Below are 26,346 nucleotides of genomic sequence, written 5' to 3' on the forward strand. Positions count from 1 at the left end.
AGGAGATGTGGCAGTAAAGATCCTAAAGGTTGTTGACCCCACACCAGAGCAATTCCAGGCCTTCAGGAACGAGGTGGCTGTCCTGCGGTGAGTAGAGAGTTGGCTTGTCCAGCCCCCTGGAGTGGCAGGGTTGGTGGTACAAAAACCACAGAGTAAGTGGGCTACATGGTGCAGATCTGTCTCTGAGGGCCTATAGCTGGGACTGGAGGTTAGTGAATGTTCACTGTGGAGGCCTGTGGTTGAAACTCCTCCCTTACAAGTGAAAGGGAGTGGAAGGTTTCCGTCCAGCTTTGTGGTGTCTTCAGAAGAGCTCCTTCTGATGAGCACACCCCCTTCCACTGCTTTAGGTCTCTGGGCACACTATTCTCAGTCACCCAGGTTCTGTCTCGAGTTTTGGTCTGCAGTATGGAGAAGTAGGTTCTATTTCCACATTTATTTCCATGAGCTTGTGTGTGTGTGTGTGTGTGTGAGAGAGAGAGAGAGAGACAGAGAGAGAGAGTGTGTGTGTGTGTGTGTGAGAGAGAGAGAGAGAGAGAGACAGAGAGGGACAGATAGGGACAGACAGACAGGGAGAGAGATGAGAAGCATCAGTTCTTCATTGCAGCACCTTGATTGCTTTCTCTTATGGGCCTTGACTGGGGAGTGAGTGACCCCTTGCTCAAGTCAGCGACCTTGGGCTTCAAGCCAGCAACCCTGCACTCAAGCCAGAAACCTCAGGTTTTCAAACCTGGGTCCTCTGCATCCCAGTCAGACACTTTATCCACTGCGCCACTGCCTGGTCAGGCTCCTTGAACTCTTTTTATGGCCAAGTTGTCTTATTCTGGATGTCAAACCTTCAGCTTTCAAATCTTTGAGTCACTATTTAGACTTGTAAGTTGAATAATAATAAATTCCACCAGTGAGGGGGTCCTCGTGACCCCTGTAGGTAGGATCATGAGTATACACCAATAGAGAGAATGTCTTCTCTACTAATAAGGCTTTTACTGATGTGGATAGTGGTGGGCTGCTTGGACAGGTCAGTACACCAACCAGATTACCTGCAGTTATGTGTTTGCTCTGCCAGCCACCCAGACTGTAAGTATGGGTGGTGTCAAGAACGCACAGGATTTGTTTCTCTATTCTGAAACGAGGGAAGGTCAGAGCCTTCTCTTTTTTTCCCTCTCCAGCAAAACGCGGCATGTGAACATCCTGCTCTTCATGGGGTACATGACGAAGGACAACCTGGCGATTGTGACCCAGTGGTGTGAAGGCAGCAGCCTGTACAAACACCTACATGTCCAGGAGACTAAGTTCCAGATGTTTCAGTTGATTGACATCGCCCGACAGACAGCTCAGGGAATGGAGTGAGTAGATGACCTGATCATTACAAAGGCTTGGGTCCAAGAATCAGCTTGTCCCTCAGTCAGAATCAGGATTAGGAAAAGCCAAGTCTATCCAGTGATTTCTGTGGTATTTTTGCACTGCTGAAGATAGACCTCTGGTATGGGCTGAAGGAATGATGCCTTTCATGTTCTAGCGAGCTGAGGGTGCTCCCTTGGGCCTCACATTCAGTTTCCAGCCACTGCCCTCAAAATCCAGCCAGATACCAAGCCTTGCAGCCATGGCAGTGCCCTCTGTGGGTCTCAGATGTCACTGGACAGTTTTTCTTTTAGAAAATGGTTCAAGGTCATCCTCAGTGTCTCCACTAACTACTGCTACCCTTCTGTGTGTCTGTGCTTGCCACATTTATGAAAGGTGTCTGTTCCATTCCCGGCTAGCCCAGAGCAGTGCTCTGGAACTCTTGAGTGTCCCCTCTGTGGAGGACCGGGAACTCCTCATGCCCCAGACGACTGGGAGCCTAAGCTGAATTGTACCTGTCAGTGCTATATAAAATCTTGTGTTCCACCTTACATTTTAGGAAATAACTATGTAGTAACAATTACTTTTTAGAAAAAAGTTAGATAATTCATATATAAAATTCACCCCTGAAAGTGTACAATTCAGTGGTTTTTTAGCATGTTCAGAGTTTTGCAACCATCACTAATTTTAGAACGTTTTCAGGATTTAAGAAGAGGTCTTTGTGTCTGGCTGCTTTCACTTAACGTTATGTTTTTGAGAGACTCACCCATATTGTAGTATCTGCCGGTACTTCATTCCTTTCTGTGGCGGAATAGTCTTCTATTGTATGGATATATGCTGTATTTTATTTATTTGCTTATAATTTGATGGCCATTTGGTTGTGAGAATTACTTCTGAGTAAAAGAGAGCTGCTGCATTTTGCTGTGGTTTTCCCTCCAGGGTAAGGCACGACGTGGCCCCATCTGCACAGGCCAATCCCCGAAGGTGACCCCACTGGGAGCCAGACCTTCAGGTGGTCTGCTGCATAGCTATGGTTGGAAGCTGCTCTCTGGCCATGCCTCTTAAATGGTTTCTAATAGTTATTCTTCCTTCACAGCTATTTGCATGCCAAGAACATCATCCACAGAGACATGAAATCCAACAGTATCCTTTGGTGGTGGTTTTATTTGGCTGCTCAGTTCCAAATTTAGGATAACACAAGGGAGACTTGTAGTTTATCTCGGCAAAAAGTGACCTTGAGACAATTTCTACAAAAGTTGAGACGTGTTTTTGGTTATACTTGAAATGGACCTAGTTCTATTATGCTGTTCACTGCTGAATTTAACTTAGGGTGGGAGGATGGGGCTTCTGTAGTTATGATCCCCCCCCCCCCCCCCGGTTTGTGGAGCATGTGTATCTGGTCAGAAAGTAGCTGTAAGCCAAATGTAAGATTTTCAAAATTACTACTTATAGTTGTCTGTCTTTAAATGTATAGAAGTAGTTTCCTTAGAAGTTACTATTAGAATCAGCCCTTCCCCTTCCTAATTAATGTGCTTTTTGGAAATAATGAATTAAGGTATTTTTCACACTAAAGGGCATAAAATATAACAATTATATCTCCCTCCCTTCTCTGGCCTTTCTCTTTGAAAGGAGTGTGGGATTATAACTGAACTTCGCTTTTTGACTGTGAGAGGCATGACAGTTGTGTTATGGGATGTGGCTTATTTGGGGTAGTGTCTGAGGCATTAATACCTCTCAGTAGTGGGGGGTTTGGGAGACCAGCACATTATGCCATGAAAGCAGACACCACAGGTTTTAAGGAGGTGTGAATTCCTGGGCAGTGGCAGATCACAAGTCAGACTTCAACTGCCTGGCTTCCTTACCCGGGAATGTGGCAAGTGTGGTTCTGACTTTGAAGTCACCAAGTGGTACCTGTTCTAGTGAGGAGTGACTCAGGACAGCATTCAGCACTTATTGAGGGACTTGCTAGTTTGTTATTTGACGGCAGAATAGGCAGAAATATAAGGAATCAGCAGGCTGTGCTCGGCTCTGAGGTGCACTGGAAGGCAGCCTGCACCCTTAGAAGTCTTGGGGTTTAAGGTGCCTACATTATGTGGAAAGGACATGTGTAACTGGGAGCTGGGAAATCAGCCTTGTTTTGGGCTGGAGCCAAATCATCTCACACCTCACACCCTGAGCATTCCGTCTGGGCCTCCCAGAAGAAGGGACATTTCAAAAGCACTTTTTAAAACTTCAGAAACCCTAGTGAATCCAGTGCAGAGAAAGCTGGGCAGAGGGGAAGGGGAGACGTGCTGTACTCATAAGAACTTTGGTAAGTTTTTCAAAATTAACTTGACCACTGTTTTGAAACCAGAGTCCTTAACAAGCATTGAGATATATTTCTCCACGAAGGCCTGACAGTGAAAATTGGAGATTTCGGTTTGGCAACAGTAAAGTCACGCTGGAGTGGTTCTCAGCAGGTTGAACAACCCACCGGCTCTATTCTGTGGATGGTGAGGAGGCGAGGCTCCCACTAGCAGGGTGCAGGGCAGAAGAGGTGCCTTGGAGCTCTATGTGCAGACTTTATTAATTTAATTTTTTTTTACAGGGACAGAGAGAGAGTCAGAGAGAGGGATAGATATGGACAGACAGACAGGAACGAAGAAAGATGAGAAGCATCAATCATCAATTTTTCGTTGTGACACCTTAGTTGTTCATTGATTGCTTTCTCATATGTGCCTTGACCGCAGGCCTTCAGCAGACTGAGTAAACCCCCACTTGAGTCAGTGACCTTGGGTTCAAGCTGGTGAGCTTTTTTGCTCAAGCTGGCACCCCGGGATCTCGAACCTGGGTCCTTCCGCATCCCAGTCCGATGCTCTATCCACTGCGCCACCGCCTGGTCGGGCTCTATGTGCAGACTTAAAGCATTTCTCCACACTCCCCCAAAGTCCAGGCCACCAGGCCACCTCAGGGATGCTTTCATCAGACACCCTGAATTTGGCTTTCCCAGAGGAAGCTGGTGATCCAGAACCATGCTGAAGTGTGGTTAGGGGGGAGTTAGGTGATAGATGCTGGATCCTGGGGTCTAGGACCCCTGACCTTGGACTAGCCAGCGCCTGAGGGTGTTGGGGGGCCATTTAGGGAAGAGCTATGGAACCAGAGGAAAGAACTCCCACATCCAGTAGATCTTTGGCCCCTGGATGTGTGTGGGCCCAGGTGGTAATGAATACACTGTCTCTGCAGGCACCAGAGGTGATCCGAATGCAGGACAATAACCCGTTCAGCTTCCAGTCCGACGTGTACTCCTATGGCATTGTGCTGTACGAGCTCATGACCGGGGAGCTGCCTTACTCCCACATCAACAACCGAGATCAGGTACATGTGCTTCCTAACTCAGGTGGAAGCCCTGGACCTCCTGCCAGTCTGAGAACCTGGAGGGTTGGAAGCTGCTGCTTTCACTATTGTTTTATTTACCCATTCCCTCAACTCTTTTCTTTCCCTTAGATCATTTTCATGGTGGGCCGAGGGTATGCCTCCCCAGACCTTAGCAAACTATACAAGAACTGCCCCAAAGCAATGAAACGGCTTGTAGCTGACTGTGTGAAGAAAGTTAAAGAAGAGAGGCCTCTTTTCCCCCAGGTAAGACCCAGTTCAAAGGTACTGGAGCTGAAGAAGTTAAAACAGGAGTTCTTAATGACTAACAAGGAGGCAAATATTGATGGTTTGTTTTTTTTAAATTGGGAGGTGCCCGTTCTCTACAAGGGGTGAAGGTAGGGTGAGGAAAACAGCCTGTGTCTTTGGATTCCTGATTGAAAGCTGATGCTGTGGAAATGCTAGGGTCCACGCAATGAGACTGTTGTGTGGCTTGTTCCAGATCCTGTCTTCCATTGAGCTGCTCCAGCACTCTCTACCGAAAATCAACCGGAGCGCTTCTGAGCCATCCCTGCATCGGGCAGCCCACACCGAGGATATCAACGCCTGCACACTGACCACGTCCCCAAGACTGCCGGTCTTCTAGCTGACTTTGCACCCGCACTCAGGCCACCAGGGGAGGAAGGGAAGTCAGCAGGCACCACCTTTCTGCTCCCTTTCTAGGGGAGCGGAGAACTCATTTTCAGAGAAGCTGCTGCTAAGGACCTTCTAGACTACTCACAGGGCCTTACTTCATGTTGCCTTCTTTTCAACCCTTTCTGGTCCTGGGAGAAGGAAGTCATTCACAATGCTGGTTTGTCCTGCTCCCTGCCTGCGCCTCTTGTGCTCGTGAGCTGAGCCTTCTCCAGATGTACCATTGATTGCTGATGGCAGTATAGGATCTGGGACCCCAGCTTTTGGCTAAACGAGTATTTTTAGGACAAGATAAAGCACTCGGAAGGGAAACGAAGGTAGGCAAAGCAGCCCTGATGGGGGAGACAAATGGATTTTGAATATAAGCTCCTATGAGGAATGCTTATCAAAGGAAGGACTTTTCTTCAGAGATAGCGGTGTGGCGCCAAACATATAGTTTTGCACATAACACACCAACCAGCCCAGGACTGTCGAGATCGCGGCCGCCTAAAGGAGCCTGCTTTGGTACTTGGGAACTTGAGTTTGAGGACACTTCCTTTTTTTGGAGGTCTCCAGTGCATTGGGATGATTTCCCAGAAGAGGCGCCTGGCCTGCCCTCCCAGTCTCTGCCCTCAGGGAGCAGTCTTCACCATGCTGAATTTTGTCTTCCAAGAGCTGCCCCTATGGGGCAGGGCCACCGGCCAGCCTTGTCTCTCAACAGTCATGTCATGTTTATGCAAGGAAGCCAGGAATACAAGTTTTCTTGATGATTTGGGTTTTAATTTTGTTTTTATCGTGACTGACAAAATACAATTATCCGATGATTCCTCAGTTATGTTATTTTAATAAAATAAATTAAACGTAGGTCTAATGGCTGTTTCTTCCTTTTAGAGTAGTATTGAGCTCACAGCTGGAGCTCTCCATTTGTTCCTCCCTCTGGAACAGGACTCAAGAAGCAGGAAATGGGCCCTGAGCCTCTACTAGGAGTGAATTTAATTCAGTCTTTGCCTGTGCTCTTTGTCACCCTTCACTAAAGAGTTAACTATAAAAATTATGCATAAAAGCACTCTACACTCAGGTAAGAATAGACCTTTTTCTACCCATTTGAATGCATTTTACAAAATATTTAGTATCTATAGCTGTTTATAAAAATAGGTAATTCAGGCTTAGAGTGAGTTCTGATTCAAAAGATTATATTCTTTTGATTAAAATCACAACTGACAAGAGACTCATGCTCAAGACCACAGCTGGGTTGGAACACCAGAAATTTTTTTGGGTGCCATTAAAATGTTCACAAATTTTCAAATGGAAGCCACGCTTTACAGGTAAAGACTAGGTGGCCTGGGCAGGAGCCACATATAAGAGCACATGTGTACTGAGCCCTCAGCACAATCACCTTGGGGCTCGTGCCCACAGGGGAGAGCCAGGGACATGTTTCCCTGGAGGCACATGTACAAAGTTTCCTCCAACACCAGCCAGAAATGAGGGGCTCCTCTGCTCTGCTACCCTGTACTTCCTGCTACTTCAAGAGCCCCCTCACAAGGAAAGAGGGTTATACTTTGCTACTGAATATACAGCAATGAGACTCCTGTTCTGACCTGGGACACTAAGCGTGCAGTACCCAGTTTTTGTTTCTGATCAAGTCCTATACAGATCAAGTTTTGACCCCACACTAGCTAAGTACTATGGAAATTCACTATAGGAATCCTTTATAAGGGTTAAAATATCCTTTCGTAAGAAAAAAAAATGCTTTAGGGGCAACTGCAAGTTGACTTTCTAGGGAGCTAAAGCTCATAAGGACAAGAGGCCAAGTTTGTTTTAAAAGCAATGAAAACTTGGGTCCCCAAAGAGCTTTGAGGTGCAACTAAGATATCAGCTATAAAAGTAGTGATTCCATACACTTGTTAGGTTATTTTATACCCTTCACTCTTCTCATGGCTGTAAGAAATGGAGAATGGAGGAGACCAAGGTTAAATACAACCCCACTCAAATCCAAGCAACACGCCACCTCGAGCTGCAGAAGCAGCTCTGCACTCCCCAGTTAGGAAAAGCCCTGCTGGCGGAGCTCAAGATGCAGGGGCAACCCTCTCTCCTTCAGGGTTCTGATGACTCCACTCCGGACAGGTGCATGAAGAGGTCACCAAGCTCTGTTACATCGACATCTTCAGTGTTGGGAACATGCTGGCTTTCTCGGTTCTCGATGAAATCCCAGAGCCGCACTGAATTGAAGAACTGCAAAAATAGCCAGCAAACATGCCTGTTTATTATAAATGACAACATGAAGGCTGAGCAGCTTATTTTCCTTCTGTCCATTTCTGGTTGCCAAAGCTATTTGAGAAAAGGCCAAGAGCAGTATCTAGAAATGCCCCCAGGTATGTGTGCCTGACTAGAGACAGCAAAGTACTTACCCTTACGGTGCCTTCAGAACTGAGCTGTTTTCGAGGTTTCTCGGGCTCTGCTAGCCGCCCATCAGGGTACGCGTGGCGGTAAAGACATTTGCTTCCAAATGGGCAGGTCCCCTTGCCTTGTTCAAAGTACTTACAAGCTTTTTTTCTGAAAAGTAGAAAGAAAAAAATCAAGATGGTGGGAGAAATCTAGGGTCCAGATGAACCACTGCCTTCCTCCATTCCTGCCTATGATGCCAGCACTGGGTCAACTTCATGTTGTTCGAGAAGCTAAAGCTCAAAGATTGGGACGCTGAATTCCTACCTGGGTAGTATTCCCACTGTGACATACGGCCTCACACAGAACTTAACCTGCACTGCAGTTTTGAGCCTCCACTACTCCAAAAAGGCCACAGGGAATGTGGGCTTGATCATTCTTGCTTCTGGGCCAACTGTCATGGGCTCCAAGGTAATGAACCTGGGCTCTTTGCCCCAGTTCCTACTCAGTCCACAATAGGCACTCCACCCAAGGAAGTTTCCCTCTGGGTCAGCAATGATGTCAAGGTGACCACAGAAAGCCTTGACTTAGGCATCACAGGGAAAGTAGTGAATTTTAGCAGTTGCCTAAGTTAACAGGTCTCATTCCAGTTTTCCTTGGTCCTCCACCCTCTGAAACAGGAATTCTTTAACTAGATGCTATAAACTCTTTCTCAGAACAGAGTATTTAAATGCACAAAATACAAGTCTACAAAATACAGGCATCAAAAAGTTTAAAGATTTTCCTCTATGAATTGCACCCACAGACTCCTCTGCTAAGAACCCCTGCTCCTGAAGAAAATCACAACCAAATCGAGACCACTCCCACCAGATATGATTCCAGCATAGACGGCTGGCGGGTGGATTAGCAGAGGTGTGAACCAGACACCTCCCATGGTACCCTTGCTTCTAAGGTTCTGAGCAGATCTTCAGATGACTGCTCAAACAATGTGTTCTTACTAGTCTGTTGGACACAGGCTTTAATAAACTCATCTGATTCAAACAATTATTCTCTAGTCTCCACCCCAAATATAATTTTCTTCCTCAGCCTTATCTGGTCACCAAGGACAAAAGCCTCCCGTTCACTCTCCCAACTGTTACTTCTGCTGGCAGAGCACCTCCCAAACCGACCTGTCCTTTCAGTTCTCACACTGTTGAAGCCCTTAGTAACGCCATCCTCTTCACACTAACACAGAGAGCATCTCCAAACACTGAATCACCTATTTTGCCCCCAGACTTGATTGGTCTGTCCCTACCACATCCTTCTACATCCCTCTTTCAACCTCAGTGACTACTCCCACTGCTCCACAAACAACAAAATTCATACCATCCTGCACCCGCACCCAGCCCCCAACACACATCAAGAGGCTATTCATACTTTCACTGTTTTCCCTGACACTCCCACTCAGGTGGATCCAAGTGTGTTCTCTGTTGTGACATCTGGCTTGGCCTCCCATGAAGAATTTGTCACTAGCCTGACCAGGCGGTGGCGCAGTGGATAGAGCATCGAACTGGGATGCGGAAGACCCAGGTTCAAGACCCCGAGGTTGCCAGCTTGAGCGCGGGCTCATCTGGTTTGAGCAAAAGCTCACCAGCTTGAGTCCAAGGTCGCTGGCTCAAGCAAGGGGTTACTCGGTCTGCTGAAGGCCCGCGGTCAAGGCACATATGAGAAAGCAATCAATGAACAACTCAATTGTTGCAACACTCAATGAAAAACTAATGATTGATGCTTCTCATCTCTCTCCGTTCCTGTCTGTCTGTCCCTGTCTATCCCTCTCTCTCTCTCTGTCTCTGTAAAAAAAAAAAAAAAAATTGTCACTAGAAAACCTGTAACATAATTGCCCTTTTGCAATTTCCCCATGAAATTATTTTTACTAATCTCTAGCCCCCGTTGGCACTTAGCTTGAAGGTGCCTGGCCTTTAGTGGGTGTTCAGTAAATGCGGAACGCATAAAAACTCCATCATTAATGGACACTACAGCCAGGAAAGATCTAAACAACAGGAGAATTTTTGGACTACCCCAGCAGAGCTCCTTCCCACAGCAAACCCCTCTGCCTTGCCATTCCTGCCCTCTGGTGGACAGATGATAACATCACATGAGAAAAAATACCAAACGTTTAGTCATTAAAATGCAACTTAAAGGAACCATTAAAAAAAGTAACAGTTCTGCTTTTAATAAGCTCCTCTTAGACCTGACCCTCCTGCAAATTACCAAAAATACAAACATTTTTAAAAGCCTTGAAGGCACTAGAGAATGAAAAACAGCAGGATTCTTCAAGAGATCAGACACTTGCAAGAATGGAATGGCAAAGAGGTAAGTTATCTTTATAGAAAAAATAGTTTTCTGGCCCTGGCCAGTTAGCTCAGTCTTTACAGCATCTTCCCAAAATGAAAAAGTTGCAAGTTCGATCCCTAGTCAGGGTATACACTGGAAACAACCAATCAATGAATGACTGAGTAGAACAAAAATGAATGCTTCCTTTCTCCCTCCCCTCTATCTCTAAAAAAATCAATAAATAAAAACTAAACCCTGGCTGGATAGCTCGGTTGGAGCTTCATCCCAAAGTGCAGAGGATGCCAGTTCAATCAATGGTGAGGGCACACACAGGAACAACTCAATGTTCTTGTCTCTGTCCCACGGGAAAAAAAAGGTTTCGGCCAAGAGCAAGGCAAAATTGGGTGTGTCTATCCAGGGTGGCTGAAACTGCCATAGAAAAACACAGTCTTTCTGGCCTGAAAAACCAAAAGACAAAGCTGGAAGAAATCAGCCACTGGAAAGTGAGGAAGCAATCCCACAAAGAAAAGGGCCTGAGAAGCAGTGCTCCAAATTCTGTACAGAAGCTCTACCCAGGTCTCTGACCCATAATGCATCAATGCTTCAGGCTGAAGGCAACTCAGCTAGGATAAAAGAACTGAGTTTTCATCTGCTGCCCAAGAGTTTGAGTCTGAACGATTTACCTGCCTAGTAAGACAAAAACATCAACACTTTACAGCTGTTTTCTACATCATTATAAAATACTTCATAGAACGTAACAACCTAACAATAACTATGCTACAATCCAAATGACTTAACAGGCAAAGAATCCAGAGACCAACTTCAGGATGACAAGGGTTTCAAAGCAGCTACTAGAAATGTATTCAAAATGATGAACACAGAGGGATGAAAAACAAAAAAACAAAAAGCCTGAGACTTGTTGAACAATATCCAAAAGTCCCAGGAGGTAGAGAAAATATTCAATAATCAAAATTTCCCCAAATTTGGTGAATGACAAACTTACAGATTTGAACATTGAGCAGCATAGTATGAAGAAAACCAGCCCTGGGCAGAATCCATAACTACTGCAACCCAAGAGAAAATATTAAAAGCAACCCCAGAAAAAAACAACATAATTACAATCTGAATTACCAATAACTATTAAGCTCCTAGACACTGGTCTTCCCAATAATCTTTTTGGATTTAACACCTAAAGCAAAGGCAACAAGGCAAAAGAACAAGTGGGACTAACACAAACTAAAAGCTTCTGCACAGCTAAGGAAACCATCAGCAAAATGAAAAGACAGCCTACTGAATGGGACAAAATATTTGCAAATTATATATCTAATAAGGGGTTAATATACAGAATATACATATAAAGAACTCATACAACTCAGCAGCAACAACAAGAACCATCTATTTAAAGATGGGCAGAGGACGTTAACAGACATTTTCCCCAAAGACATATGAATGGCCAACAGGTACATGAAAAGGTACTCCATCCGCATCCCTAATCAGGAAAATACAAATCAAAATCACAATGAGTTATCACTTCACACCCATTAGATATCTGCACCACAGTGTTCTCTGCAGCATTGTTCACAATAATCAAGATACAGAAATAAATATACAATGAAATGTTATTCAACCATGAGAAAAAAATGAAATCCTGTCATTTTGTGACAAGATGGATGGACCTTGAGAGTATTATGCTAAGTGGAATAAGAGAGAAAGACAAATACTGTACCAGGGGTCCCCAAACTTTTTACACAGGGGGCCAGTTCACTGTCCCTCAGACCGTTGGAGGGCCGGCCTATAAAAAAAACTATGAACAAATCCCTATGCACACTGCACATATCTTATTTTAAAGTAAAAAAACCAAAATGGGAACAAATACAATATTTAAAATAAAGAACAAGTAAATTTAAATCAACAAACTGACCAGTATTCCAATGGGAACTATGCTCCTCTCACTGACCACCAATGAAAGAGGTGCCCCTTCCAGAAGTGCGGCAGGGGCTGGATAAATGGCCTCAGGGGGCTGCATGTGGCCCACGGGCCGTAGTTTGGGGACCCCTGTACTGTACGGTACTACTTATATGTGGAATCTTTAAAAACAAAAGTCAAATTCACAGAAACAGAGGAGAAGAGTGGTTGCTAGAGGCTGGGGAGGGAGTACAGGGAGAGGCTGGTAAAGGCCTGACTAACGGAACAACTGCAAAGTGCTAAAAGAAAAGCAAGAAACAAGCTATTAAACTAGAACTCTATTCACTGAAAGAGAAGGCAGACCAATCAGATCAAAAAAGAGTGGGGTAAGTAGGTTTATAGTTATTCATGTGGAAAATACAATACTTAATACAAGAACAAACATTTGTGTACTCACAACTGTAAACCTACTTTTGCCCACCCTATGTATTTTTTGAAAATATCCTTTAAGAATGAAAAGAAGCTCTTTTTTCAAAAGAGAGTATTTACTGATTACAGGAGTGGACAGAGAGAGAAAGGCAGGGGGCAGAGGGGTGGAAAGCACTAACTCATAAATGCTTCTCGTATGTGACTTGACCGGGCAAGCTCGAGGTTTCAAATCAGTGACCTCAGTGTTCCAGGTCCATGCTTTATCCACTGTGCTACCACAGATCAGGGTGAAAAGAAGCTATTTCTGATAAACAAAAAAGAATTCATCATCAGCAGATCAATCAAATGCTCAAAGCAGTTCTTGAGGCTGAAGGGAAATTGTATCACTTGGAAGGAATTATATACCAAAGAAAGATAGTTAATATTTCCAATGCCCTAGGGATAAACAACTATTTTTCCTCTTTAAAAGAACATACATATTTTTAAATTGGTATTTTTATTTGTTTTGAGAGGAGAGAGAGAAACAGAAAGGGGGAAAAGGAGGGAAGCATCAACTCATAGTAGCTGCTTCTCACATGTGCCTTGACCAGACAAGCCTGGGGTTTTGAACCAGTGACCTGAGCATTCCATGTCGATGCTTTACCCACTGCACCACCACAGGCCAGGGAACATATACATTAGTTAAAGGCAAAAAGGCATATCAGTACCTTGCAGGGTTCTAATGTATATAAAATATTATACTCATTCATTACAACAGTAAAGTTGCAGGGTATATACAACATACAAATATCAGTTGTCTTGCTATATAGTAACATGAACTATCTAAGAGAGAAATTAAGAAAATTCTATTTATAAATGGCATCAAAAAGAAGAAAATATCTAGAAATAAATTTAGCTGAGGTGACAGACTTGTACACTGAAAACTATTAAGACACCGAAATAAAGACCCAAATAAATGGAAAGATACCAGGTGATCATGCTTTAGAAGACATTGTTAAAATGTTCATACTACTCAAAGCAATCTCTATTTGTTAGGTTTTATAGATTCAGTAAAATTCCTATTAAAATTCCAAAGGGGCCCTGGTCGGTTGGCTCAGCCATAGAGCATTGGCCCGGCATATGGAAGTCTCAGGTTCAATTCCCAGTCAGGGCACACAGGAGAAGCACCCATTTGCTTCTCTACCCTTCCCCCTCTCTTTCCTCTCTATCTCTTCCCCTCCCGTAGCCAAGGCTCCATTGGAGCAAAGTTGGCCTAGGCACTGAGGATGGCTCCATGGCCTCCGCCTCAGGTGCTAGAATGGCTCTGGCCACAACAGAGCGATGCCCCAGATGGGCAGAGTATCAGCCCCTGGTGGGCATGCCGGGTGGATCCCAGTCGGGAGCATGTGGGAGGATGTCTGACTGCCTCCCCACTTCTAACTTCGGAAAAATGCAAAAAAATAAAATAAAAAATAAAATTCCAATGGTATTTTTCACAGAAACAGAACAAACAATCCTAAAATTTGTATGGACCCACAAAGATCCAAATAGCCAAAACAATCTTGAGGAAGAACAAAGCTGGAGGCTGCACATCCTAATTTCAAGCTATAGTACAAAGCTATGGTAATCTAAATGGTATAGTACTAGCATAAAAGCAGACATACAGATCAATGGAACAGAAGAGAACTCAGAAATAAACTCACACATATATGGTTAACTAATCTATGACAAAGGAGCCAAGAATATACAGTGGGGAAAGAACAGTTTCTTCAATAGTGTTGAGAAAACTGGACAGCCACATGCAAAAAATGAAATTGGATGCTTCTTTTGCACCATACACAAAAATAAAGACTTGACTACAAGACTTGAACATAAGCTTTCAGCTATGAGATGAATAAGAATATAATATAAAACATGGTGCTTATAGTTGATAACACCATATATAATTGATATTTGCTATCAGAGTAGAACAAATACTCTCACTTAAAAAAAGTGAGATTAACTAAATGGGGGGGAATCCTTTTACAACATATATCCATCCAATCACCATGATGTATACTTTAAATGCTTACAATTTTGTCAATTATACCTCAATAGAGCTGGAATTTTAAAAATTACATTGTTACCTTGTGGGGTTCTAATTGTACATAAATATAATGTATATGTATTATATCTGTAGTGCAAAAGATGGTAATGAGGTAATTGCATACTATAAGACAGCACAAATATTAATTCTATGAAAAAATTGAGTATATTGTAGCTCTAAGAAAACTCATTAAAAAAGGAAAGAGGTAAGCCAAAAAGCTGTAAGTTAACATGGAATTCTAAGAAATATTCAGAATAGCCAAGAGCTAGAAACAGCATAGATATCCATCAAAATGGTAACCAGGCAGCCTTTGCTTTGCACAGTTCTGATATGCTTAATTTCAGTTATCGTGCTATAGTTTGCATGTTTGTATAACCCTAAAGTTGATACGCTAGCATAAGGACGTGGGTCCTTTACAAGGTGATTAAGTCAAGAGTGCAGAACCCTCATGGAAGGGGATTAGTGTTCTTATAAAAGAGACACCAGAGAGCTCCCTTGCACCTTCCACACAGTAAGGACATAGTAAGAAGGCACCAGCTACAAAGCAGGAAGTGGGTCCTCAGTGGACTCAAACCATGCTGGCACCTTGATCTTGGACTTCCCAGCCTCCAGAACTGTGTGTGTGTGGGGAAATTTTCTGTTGTTTATAAGCTGCCCAATCTGTGATATTTTGTTACAGCAGCCAGAATGGACTAAGACACCAGGACCGAGTCAAAGAGCAGACCTCAAAAAGATAAATCCTAAGACCTGGGACCTGTAAATGTGACTTATTTGGAAAAAGGATCTTTGCAAATGAAGTTATGGATCTCAAGATGAGATCATTTTGGATAAACGGGAGGGTCCTAAACCAGTCACACTTGTTCTTACCAGAGACAGAAGGGGGAGAAAGACACAGGGAAGGATACAGGGTGGGGCTGAAGTAGGCTTACAGTTCTATGGAAAAGAATACAATAATTAATATAAAGTAACACAAGAATAAACTCTGTTTCACCTACTCACAACTGTGAACCTACTTTGTCCTTCCCTGTATAAAAAGATTGGAGTTATGCTGCCCCCTGCCAAGGAAGGCCAAGAACCGCCTCTAGAGGCTGGTATAGAGGTAAGGAACAATGCTCCCTCAGCCTCCAGAAGGAACCAATCCTGCCCGTACCTTGATTTTGGAATTCCAACCTTCAGAACTGTAAGAAACTAAATTTCTATCATTTTAAGCCACCAGTTTGTGGTAATTTGTTACAGTAGCACCAAGGTTTGGCTAAATACCACATTCTTTAACAACACAGTTCAAATTTCAATTACCATGATACATTAACTGTAATGGAATTATGTAAAAACGCTGCTGCTACCTCCTCAGTCCACATCACTATAAATAACAAATGTGCGCTATAGTCAGTGACCAATCATGTGACTTTCTTCCAAAGTCACTGTACATCTGTTATTCAATGTAGCTGTATTGCCTACTTGTCTCCCACTGATCAACCCACAGGACATTTTATAAAAATGGATAATTGAGGCCCTGGCCGGTTGGCTCAGTGGTGGAGCGTCGGTGTGCAGGAGTCCCGGGTTCGATTCCCAGCCAGGGCACACAGGAGAAGCGCCCATCTGCTTCTCCACCCCTCCCCCTCTCCTTCCTCTCTGTCTCTCTCTTGCCCTCCAGCAGCCAAGGCTCCACTGGAGCGAGGTTTGCCCGGGTGCTGAGGATGGCTCTGTGGCCTCTGCCTCAGGTGCTAGAATGGCTCTGATTGCGGCAGAGCGACGCCCCAAGATGGGCAGAGCATCACCCCCTGGTGGGCATGCCAGGTGAATTCCGGTCGGGCGCATGCAGGAGTCTGTCTGACTGCCTCCCTGTTTCCAGCTTCAGAAAAATAAAAAAAAAGGTTAATTGAAAGAGGAGCCTGACCAGGTGGTGGCAGAGTGGATAGAGCGTTGGATTGGGGATGCAGAGACCCAGGTTTGAAATCCTGAGGTTGCCAGCTTGAGCACAGGGTCACCGGCCTCAGTATGGGATCATAAACATGACCCCAATGTTGCTGGCTTGAGTAAGGGGTCACTGGCTCAGCTGAAGCCCGATAAAGCACATATGAGAAAGCAATCAATGAACAACTAAGGTGCAGCAACTATGAGTTGATGCTTCTCATCTCTTTCCCTCCTTGTCTGTCCCTCTTTCGAAAAAAAAGAAAAAAAGGAAAACAATCCACAAAGATGGAAGTGCAGCAAAAAAATGAAAAGTAGTTAATGCTGGAAGTGAAATTTGAATCCTACACCTATTTGCTCTCACAACTGCACCATATCCAACCCATCAGCAATTCTTCTAAACATATCCAGAATCCAAACACCTCTCACCATCCCCATACCTACTACCCTGGTCCAAAAACCACTGTTACATCTTGCCTGGATTATTACAATACTCTAACTAGTCTCCTTATTTCCACCTTAGCCTCCTCTTTCAAATATACTGCTCACAAAAATTAGGGGATATTTTATAGCTTCATATTCATTTTGAAATATCCCCTAATTTTTGTGAGCAGTATATATTCTCAATGTATCAGCCAGAGGAATTCTTTCAGAATATCAATCAGATCATATAATCTCTGATCAAAATTCCTGTCTCATCTGAATAAAAAGCCTAGCCCACCCAATGATCTGCAAAGCTCTACACAATTTGCCTCTTGTCCTGCCCCAGAGCCCTTGCCCTCGGCTCCAGTACTCTCCCCAATTTCTCCTCTTACTCAGCCACTTCTTGCTGTTCTTCAAACAAGACAGACACACTTCAGCCTCAGACGTGACTATTCCATCTAAAATGTTCTTCTCATTTGTATTATGGCTTTTCTCATCTCCTCTAGGTGTTTGCTTAAATGTCACCTCACTGATGCATTCTCTGATCTCCCACACTAAAACTGCAACCCCCTTACTTTCCTGTCCCCCATTTCTGGTGACCATATTTCACTCCTTAGCCTTGCTTACATTAAATATATTTTTTCCTTATTTATCTTTTTTGTTTCTTCTTATTATTTATTTTCCTTCATTTCGTCTGATTTAATATATTTTTTCCTTATTTGTCTTTTTGTTTGTTTGTTTGTATTTTTCTGAAGTTAGAAACGAGGAGGCAGTCAGTCAGACTCCCGCATGCGCCCGACCAGGATCCACTCGGCATGCCCACCAGGTGGCAGTGCTCTGCCCATCTGGACCGTTGCTCTACTGCAATCGAAACCATTCTAGCGCCTGAGGTGGAGGCCACAGAGCCATCCTCAGCGCCCGGGCCAACTTTGCTCCAATGGAGCCTTGGCTGCAGGAGGGGAAGAAAGAGAAAAAGAGAAGAAGGAGAGGGGGAAGGGTGGAGAAGCAGATGGGTGCTTCTCCTGCGTGCTCTGACTAGAAATCGAACCCGGGACTTCCACAGGCCAAGCTGATACTCTACCGCTGTGCCAACCTGCCAGGGCCTTCTTTTTAGTTTCTTATCATTCTTATTTCTTTTCCTTCATTTTTTTTTTTTTTGTATTTTTCTGAAGCTGGAAATGGGGAGAGACAGTCAGACAGACTCCCGCATGCGCCTGACCGGGATCCACCCGGCACGCCCACTAGGGGCGATGCTCTGCCCACCAGGGGGCGATGCTCTGCCCCCTCCAGGGGGTCACTCTGCCGCAACCAGAGCCACTCCAGCGCCTGGGGCAGAGGCCAAGGAGCCATCCCCAGCGCCCAGGCCATCTTTGCTCCATGGAGCCTTGGCTGCGGGAGGGGAAGAGAGAGACAGAGAGGAAGGTGGGGAGGGGAGTGGAGAAGCAAATGGGCGCTTCTCCTATGTGCCCTGGCCGGGAATCGGGCGCTTCTCCTATGTGCCCTGGCCGGGAATCGAACCCGGGTCCCCCACATGCCAGGCCGATGCTCTACCGCTGAGCCAACCGGCCAGGGCTCTTTTCCTTCATTTTGTCTGATTTGTTTCATGCTGTACCCCCAAAACTAGAAAAGGCCATTCATATAGCTCCTTGATTGCTATCTGTTGAATAAATGATCACAGATGACAAACTGACCTCAGCACCAGAAACAGGATTTCTAGGGAATACTGCTTAGCTTAGAAACTAACAAGTTTAGTGGACAGACCGTCGGCATGGGACACTGAGGACCCAGGTTCGAAACCCCAAGGTTGCTGGCTTGAGCACAGGGTCACCAGCTTGAGCGTGGGATCACAGACATGACCCCATGATTGATGGCTTGAGCCCAAAGGTTGCTGGCTTGAGCAAGAGGTCACGAGCTTGGCTGGAGCCCCGCAGTCAAGCTGCATATGAGAAGCAATCAATGAATAACTAAGGTGCCACAACTATGAGCTGATGCTTCCCATCTCTCTCCCTTCCTGTCTGTCCCTTTCTCTCACTATTTAAAAAAATTTAGAAAAAGAAAAAAGAAACTAACAAGTTCACTGCACATTTGCTTTGGATCTCTACATCTTCAAAGCTCAGCATGATGCCTGAGAGAGGGAACGGACTCTGAGTGGCCTCAGGCCCCCAAGACCACATTCTTGGGAGGGAAGGGAAGGCTCTGCAGGTGATGGCAAAGACCCCAGTAAGAGCCAAGGTAGGCACCTGGGCCACGTGCAAGCTCAAAGCACTTACCCCATTCCCTGTTTGAAAGCTTCAATCAACTCATTCTTTTTATTCTGATCTTCTACCCAATACACACTTGGAATTACAAACTCGGATATCACACGGCATTCTGGACAAGACCTAAAATAAGAATCAAGTTAGTATAAAAGAGATTAAGTTATAAATCCTGTGCACATTACACCACTAAACCCCTTGCCCAAATGCATGACTATTCCAGATGTTTCCTAACCAAACCATATTTATTAAAAATGTTTCTGTCAACAATAAAATGACCACTTAATTTTAAAATGGGCAAAGTATTTGAGTAGGCATTTCTTCAAAATGGTCAAAAAATACAGAAAAAGATGTACCATATCATTAGTTACCAGGGAAATTTAAATCAAAGCCACAATGAAACAGTTGTTAGTACTGGAGTCAAACCTTCTCACACAGACGATCCCTGCTGAGCGTCCCTCCGACACCCTGAAGCATGGCAGGAACTGTTACCATATTTTAAAGAAAAAGGCACTTGGGCTCAGGAAGGGTAGTGATGTGCCCAAGTTCACACTCCCAAGTGCCAGCACTCACCAGCTGTGTTCCGCATTGAAATGCCTCTGGAGGACAGCACTTCAGTGAGAGTGGATGGAAGAAGGTCCCAAATCAAACTTTCTCCCCCGCTTCTATAGCTAAGACTTCTTGCGGTACTTACTTAATGATCTGGTTCTCAAACTGCTTGGCACACCTCCACTGTCGAATGCAGGACAAGCAGTATGTGTGATTGCAGTTGGAGAGAATCCCAAATCTCCTCTCTGAAGCAGATGCCTTCTCAAGGATCACTTCCATGCAGATACTGCACACTTTGTCCTGACTTGCCTGGAAGGCAAAGGCCTTTTCCATCTCATGTTCGAATGTTGACATGCAGATCTGAAGTACAGAGAGGGAGGAGGGAAACCTTAAGTTCTAGGCTGCTGGGGAGTAGCCGACAGCCACACTGCACACCCAGATCAGGAACAGACACGAACCGAACTGTGGCTTCTTTAGGCAGGGCCCCACAATCTGGATTAAGGACACAAAACTCTCAGACCACAAAAAGGATTTCAAGCCATCACTGGCCCAGCCCCTTGGTTTTCCTAGCATGATATGGTCACCTTCAATTTAGAGCTGAGACATGGAGGTCCCAAAGGCTAGAGGACCACTGTAGGATCACAGTTCACAAGAACTAGTACCCTCGTCTCCTGGTTCCTCTGGGCACCAGCCTTCCCCATTGAACTAACTGACTGATACCAGAGATGCCGAATAATCCTTAACTTGAAACACCAGGATGGCAGTCCAGAGTCAGAGGTGTACAGCACCACTTTTCCAAGAGAATAAATTATTTAATGAATTGATTTATTCAGTAAGCAGGTGATATACAGCACTGATATCAGGCATTAGTGTCCATGAAGGGTATGGAGACCTAGGCCTTTCCCTTGGGAGCTCACGCTGGACACAGACACGAGATAAATCAACATGCACAGCACAAAGACCTCCACGCACCTGGGCGAAGAGGGAAGCTCTAACTCTGCACTCACTGGAACATCCCCTAGGGAAGACAACGGATGGTGGCAGACAACACGCACATACCTCGAGCTCCCCTTACAGGTTCTACACTGTAGCTGAGGGCTTCTCCCCTTCTCTCTTATCCATCATCAGGGCTCTGAACCAAGCACAGGGTCTTGGTCCAAGTGAGGCAGTGCCTCCTAAACACTGGGATCTAATGACCTGAAAGGTCCTTTCCAATACTTGGCTCCTCAGATTCTATGATTTGGACTCCTCAAGTTCTCAGCCTGGATGATTGCAGCCACAATGATATGTAAGCCTAGAGAGAAAGGAGTGTGTGTGTGTGTGTGTGTGTGTGTGTGTGAGAGAGAGAGAGAGAGAGAGCGCTCCTGAGCTAGATTTATTCTCTGAACTTTGCATAGCTTTATGTTTCTGCTGTCTCTCCTTTTTTCTTTATTCTAAATAATCAAGAATTGTCAAATGACAATAGGAACAAGGACTTGAAAATAGGGTATGCCAGATACATAATGCAGGTATTATTGGCAGACATATGCTTGCAGAAATATCAACAATTTTGTCACTTATTATATTTCAAATTTCTTTTTTGTGTGTGTGACAGAGACAGAGATAGAGAGGACAGAGAGACAGACAGGAAGGGAGAGAGATCAGAAGCATCAATTCTTGGTTGCGGCACCTTAGTTGTTCATTGATTGCTTTCAAATGTGCCTTGACTGGGGGGGAGGGCTACAGCAGAGCGAGTGACCCCTTGCTCAAGCCAGTAACCTTGGGCTTCAAGCCAGTGACCTTTGGGCTTAAGCCAGCGACCATGGGGTCATGTTTATGATCCCACACTCAAGCCAGTGACCTTAGAGTTTCAAACCTGAATCCTCTGCATCCCAGTCTGATGCTCTATCCACTGCACTATTACCTGGTCAGGTTCAAATTTCTTAAAACAAGTTCATACAAAGGCTTGTAACCTTACCTTCTCATGAGCTTTCCTTTGCTCAGGGTCAAAGGGGTGCAGGACTTGTAACCTACAGATTTCACACATTTCCCCATGCAGGTAGACACAAGCATCTCCAAATCGGCACTCCCCGGCGGCGGCATAGGGGCACAGCTGCTGCTCACTGCTGTAGGAGCTGCTGGCTTCTAAGTAATCCAGGCCACTCCTGATTGCATCTAGGTAGGAATGCGGCTTCATCTCTGGGCTATTCTGGGGGTCACTGCCTCCTGGATTACTCACCACACTTGAACAAGACTTTTCTTCAGCCATGCCAGAGAGATCTTAATACAAAACAGAGCACACACATACATGAAAACTGACCCAACCATTTGGTGAGCTGCTACCAGTCAAAACCTAACAGATTAAGCAACTCTGACCTTGGGAATTTCACTCTTGGGGGAATATAGGAAAAAACTAAAAAACATAATTTGGAACATAGGAAATAGTAAAAACAGACAATATACAAAAAAACCCCACAACACACTCAAGTTGCTATTTAAAAATAGCAAGCATGAAAATGTCAACATTTGGACCAATTAACACCAAAATGTGTATATATAAAAATATAAAAATCAAAGAGAACTTAGAACATGGTCAATAGAATATAGTGGTTTCCTTTATACCAGTCAAGTTACCTATCGTTTTAAGGTGAACTAGAATTACTAAAAATCTGGAGTGAGTCTCTAGGTCCTGAGGTCAATGGTGAATTGCCCTGTGGTCCCCCTTTCTCACACCTGGACCCCTTCCCTTCCCTTCCCATCACACACACTTCTGATGTTTTTAGAAAAGACATATTGGCCCTGGCCAGTTGGCTCAGTGGTAGAACGTCAGCCTGGCATGCAGAAGTCCCGGGTTCAATTCCCGGCCAGGGCACACAGGAGAAGCGCCCATCTGCTTCTCCACCCCTCCCCCTCTCCTTCCTCTCTGTCTCTCTCTTCCCCTCCCGCAGCCAAGGCTCCATTGGAGCAAAGATGGCCCGGGCGCTGGGGATGGCTCCTTGGCCTCTGCCCCAGGCGCTAGAGTGGCTCTGGTTGCAACAGAGCGACAGCCCGGAGGGGCAGAGCATCGCCCCCTGGTGGGCAGAGCGTCGCCCCCTGGTGGGTGTGCCGGGTGGATCCCGGTCGGGCACATGCGGGAGTCTGTCTGACTGTCTCTCCCCGTTTCCAGCTTCAGAAAAAAATACCAAAAAAAAATAAAAGAAAAAAATAAAAGACATATTGAACTGGATCAAACCCCTGTTTGCTCAGGATGGAATCTGCCTATCTTATGCCCAACAATTACAAAAAGTAGAAATCCCTTCACCTGCTGAGGGGCAGCCAATAAAAACAACTTTTATGGTTTATAGCCTTCCTCCCCAAACCCTGTTCCAGGGGATGGACCACTCCACAAACCCCAACATGTTATTCTATTACCAAAAAGAATAAGACTATGAACTTACCTAGAGGTCAAACAGTGATACACACTCTTTATCAAAATATGTAGCTTTGAAATGGAGTTTGGTGCTTCTCAGAACTATGCAACCACCCTTTGCAGAGAGCAGTTACACACTGACAAAAATGTCAGTGTTTGCACATTGCTGGGCCAAAGGTGGGGCTCAGCCCAGTCCTAGGCAAAAGGCCAAATTCGTCATCCGAATACTCTGCAGCCAAATGAAACCCATTCTCAGGGCAGATCTGACATCTCTACATTCAGACAGCTTGGAGGGGTATTAATTAGGTTAGCAGTCCTCTTGTCAAGAGAAGACCAGAAGGGAACATGAAGAACAAGACCAGATTGCTTTTCAAAAAGAGGTAACAAAAGGATTCTGCTCACTCACTTCGGTCTCTAAGTACCAATGTTCTCTTCTCAGGCTTCCCAGGCTCGTGTAAGTTAGTTTTCACAATAGGTGCAGTGAGGTCGGAAGGAGGGTGAGGACTGTGGAAACCCAGGGAGGGCACACTGTAGGGCACGGAGCCCACAGCACCACCACCTGCAGCAGAGGGCCTCGTGTGATCGTATCTAAACAAAACACACAGCAGATGCATTATGGACACACCACACTGGCCAGATGTAGACTGTCCTTACTTCTCCATTTGCAGAGATGGAGAATGAAACCATTTTCTCCATATTTTAATTGATAAAAAGCTTTTCAAGTAGTAAGATCTGCCTGGCAATTCAAATGAGTGGTAGGTACATTGTTGTCTATCACCTCCACTTCAGTGTCCTTGTAGAACTTGAATGGGACATACCACCCCAGACCACACAGAGAAACCCTGAAAATTCCAGAGAGATGTTCAACTAAAATCTCCCGACACCCAATTCAGTGATCCTTTGGGCAGGAATCCCCACAATGTTAATAATGGCCAATGCAACAGCTGGAGACCAGCCTTTCCTGGGCTATCTCTCTGGGGCACCCAGTGGCAGCAGGAGGGCAAGGTGTGCCAACTCCCACTGTCCCCTAGGCAGCCAGAGGAAGGACTGAAGGGAGCTCTGCACCCAGGAAAGGACGACACAGCTCTTTACTACAAAAGGACAGGTACAGGTTTTGGCAATATTTCCCTGTTTAGAAGTTATAAAGTTGCCTACAGGTATCAGCGGTAAAAAGGAACACTCTGCATAAAAATGCTCACTGGCCTGGCCTGTGGTGGCGCAGTGGATAAAGCGTCGACCTGGAAATGCTGAGGTCGCCGGTTCAAAACCCTGGGCTTGCCTGGTCAAGGCACATATGGGAGTTGATGCTTCTAGCTCCTCCCCCGTCTCTCTCTCCTCTCTCTCTCTCTCTCTCTCTCCTCTCTAAAATGAATAAATAAAATAAAATTTAAAAAAAAAAAAAAATGCTCACTGCAGGGTACACAGAGCAAAACTGGAAGCCACTTAAATTTCTAATCAAGGCAAAGTTAATAAAATGATGGTCTGTTAACATTATGAAACATTATAAAACTACAGTTAGGAGATAAAGTAGCAGCACAGAAAAAAAGCTTACGGCATGTTAAGTGGAGAAAAAAGCAAGATACAAAATCTTATATACAGTGTGTCCGTAAAGTCATGGTGCATTTTTGACCAGTCACAGAAAAGTAACAAAAGACGAAAGAAATGTGAAATCTGCATCAAATAAAAGGAAAACCCTCCCAGTTTCTGTAGGATGATGTGGCAGCATGTGTGCATGCGCAGATGATGACGTAACACCGTGTATACAGCGGAGCAACCCACGGCCATGCCAGTCGAGATGTGGACGGTACAGAGGAAAGTTCTGTGGCTTGCTAAATTCGAATCCGTGACCAAAGTGCAACGTGAATATCGGCACGTTTATAACGAAGCACCACCACATAGGAATAACATTACTCAGTGGGATAAGCAGTTGAAGGAAACCGGCAGTTTGGTGGAGAAACCCTGTTCTGGTAGGCCATCAGTCAGTGACGAGTCTGTAGAGGCTATATGGGATAGCTACCTAAGGACCCTAAAAAATCTGTGCATGAGCCCACATCGAACTGCACTGAATAGCTATGAAACTGGGAGAGTTTTCCTTTTATTTGGTGCAGATTTCACATTTCTATAGTCTTTTGTTGCTTTCCTATGACCGGTCAAAAGTGCACCATGACTTTATAGACACACTATATATATTGTGGGCAATTTTATAACTAGAGACGCATAAGAATAAGGTCAGAGGCCTGGTCGGTTGGCTCAGTGGTAGAGCGTTGGCCTGGCGTTCAGGAGTCCCAGGTTCGATTCCCGGCCAAGGCACACAGGAGAAGCGCCCATCTGCTTCTCCACCCCTCCCCCTCTCCTTCTTCTCTGTCTCTCTCTTCCCCTCCCGCAACCAAGGATCCATTGGAGCAAAGTCGGCCTGGGCACTGAGGATGGCTCTGTGGCCTCTGCCTCAGGCGCTAGAATGGCTCTGGTTGCAACAGGGCGCGACGCCCCAGATGGGCAGAGCATCGCCCCCTGGTGGGTGTGCCGGGTGGATCCTGGTCGGGCGCATGCAGGAGTCTGTCTGACTGCCTCCCCGTTTCCAACTTCAGAAAAATACAAAAAAAAAAAAAAAAAAAAGAATAAGGTCAGAAAAGTGACTATGAAAAATTAGTTTTTGGGTACTGAAATTGAGGTTTCAAAATTATCTGCCATACTGTTTGTAATATTATATTACTTTTAAATTTAAAATTTCGCCTCATCAAGACCCATGCTCCATATGATGGATCTGAACCCCTATTCAGCTCAGTGTAACAGCAGGGGGAAGTGGTGGGGGTTCTTGCCTGCAACGAGCTCCATATGCACAGTAGCCCTTCTGATAGTACTTGCAGATGGTGGATGGCTTGCTGTTAGCCAAGTCATGTGAGAACAGGCACTGATTTCCTTCCCGACACACACCATGCATAAAATACCTGAAGAGACAAGCAGAGGCATAAACTTTTAGAAGTATATTTTGCTGTATAGAATCACCATATTTTTGAACCTAGTATACAAATATCTATTATGCATATATCAAAGCTCTATTTGGCAATGGAGCTATACTTCCTTGATTCTAAGACATAATAATTTTAGACACACAACTAATTCAATGAGAGTTTCTTCAGAAAATGATCCCCCCAATTTTTTTTTAAGTGAGAAAAACAGAGAAGAGAGAGAGAGAGAGAGAGACAAGAGAGAGGAACAGATAGGAAGAAGAGATGAGAAGCATCAATTCTTTGTTGTGGCACCTTCGTCATTCATTGATTGCTTTCTCATATGTGCCCTGACTGGGGGGATACAGCACTATGAGTGACCCCTTGCTCAAGCCAGTGACCTTGGGCTTCAAGCCA

At 44.9% G+C, this 26,346-nt stretch overlaps 2 protein-coding genes across 8 annotated transcripts in view; one reads left to right on the forward strand and one right to left on the reverse strand.

Moving 5' to 3' along the window:
• RAF1 (Raf-1 proto-oncogene, serine/threonine kinase) overlaps positions 1-6,225 on the forward strand; it is a 73,937-nt gene extending 67,712 nt beyond the window's left edge. For all 7 annotated transcript variants that reach the window (XM_066245381.1, XM_066245383.1, XM_066245379.1 and 4 more), the window contains 7 exons: positions 3-87; positions 1,167-1,343; positions 2,435-2,481; positions 3,712-3,830; positions 4,561-4,692; positions 4,822-4,956; positions 5,192-6,225. In XM_066245381.1, coding sequence (XP_066101478.1) covers positions 3-87; positions 1,167-1,343; positions 2,435-2,481; positions 3,712-3,830; positions 4,561-4,692; positions 4,822-4,956; positions 5,192-5,335 — 839 coding nt within the window. In that variant the 3' untranslated portion in view covers positions 5,336-6,225. The remainder of the gene's footprint in view (positions 1-2; positions 88-1,166; positions 1,344-2,434; positions 2,482-3,711; positions 3,831-4,560; positions 4,693-4,821; positions 4,957-5,191) is intronic.
• MKRN2 (makorin ring finger protein 2) overlaps positions 6,120-26,346 on the reverse strand; it is a 66,007-nt gene continuing 45,780 nt past the window's right edge. The window contains exons 2-8 of the mRNA XM_066245387.1: positions 25,801-25,929; positions 23,388-23,569; positions 21,551-21,852; positions 19,739-19,953; positions 19,060-19,170; positions 7,770-7,914; positions 6,120-7,593 (exon numbers count right to left, since the gene is read on the reverse strand). Coding sequence (XP_066101484.1) covers positions 7,456-7,593; positions 7,770-7,914; positions 19,060-19,170; positions 19,739-19,953; positions 21,551-21,852; positions 23,388-23,569; positions 25,801-25,929 — 1,222 coding nt within the window. The 3' untranslated portion in view covers positions 6,120-7,455. The remainder of the gene's footprint in view (positions 7,594-7,769; positions 7,915-19,059; positions 19,171-19,738; positions 19,954-21,550; positions 21,853-23,387; positions 23,570-25,800; positions 25,930-26,346) is intronic.

Source organism: Saccopteryx bilineata, chromosome 10 (assembly GCF_036850765.1).
Source record: "Saccopteryx bilineata isolate mSacBil1 chromosome 10, mSacBil1_pri_phased_curated, whole genome shotgun sequence".
Taxonomy (NCBI): domain Eukaryota; kingdom Metazoa; phylum Chordata; class Mammalia; order Chiroptera; family Emballonuridae; genus Saccopteryx; species Saccopteryx bilineata.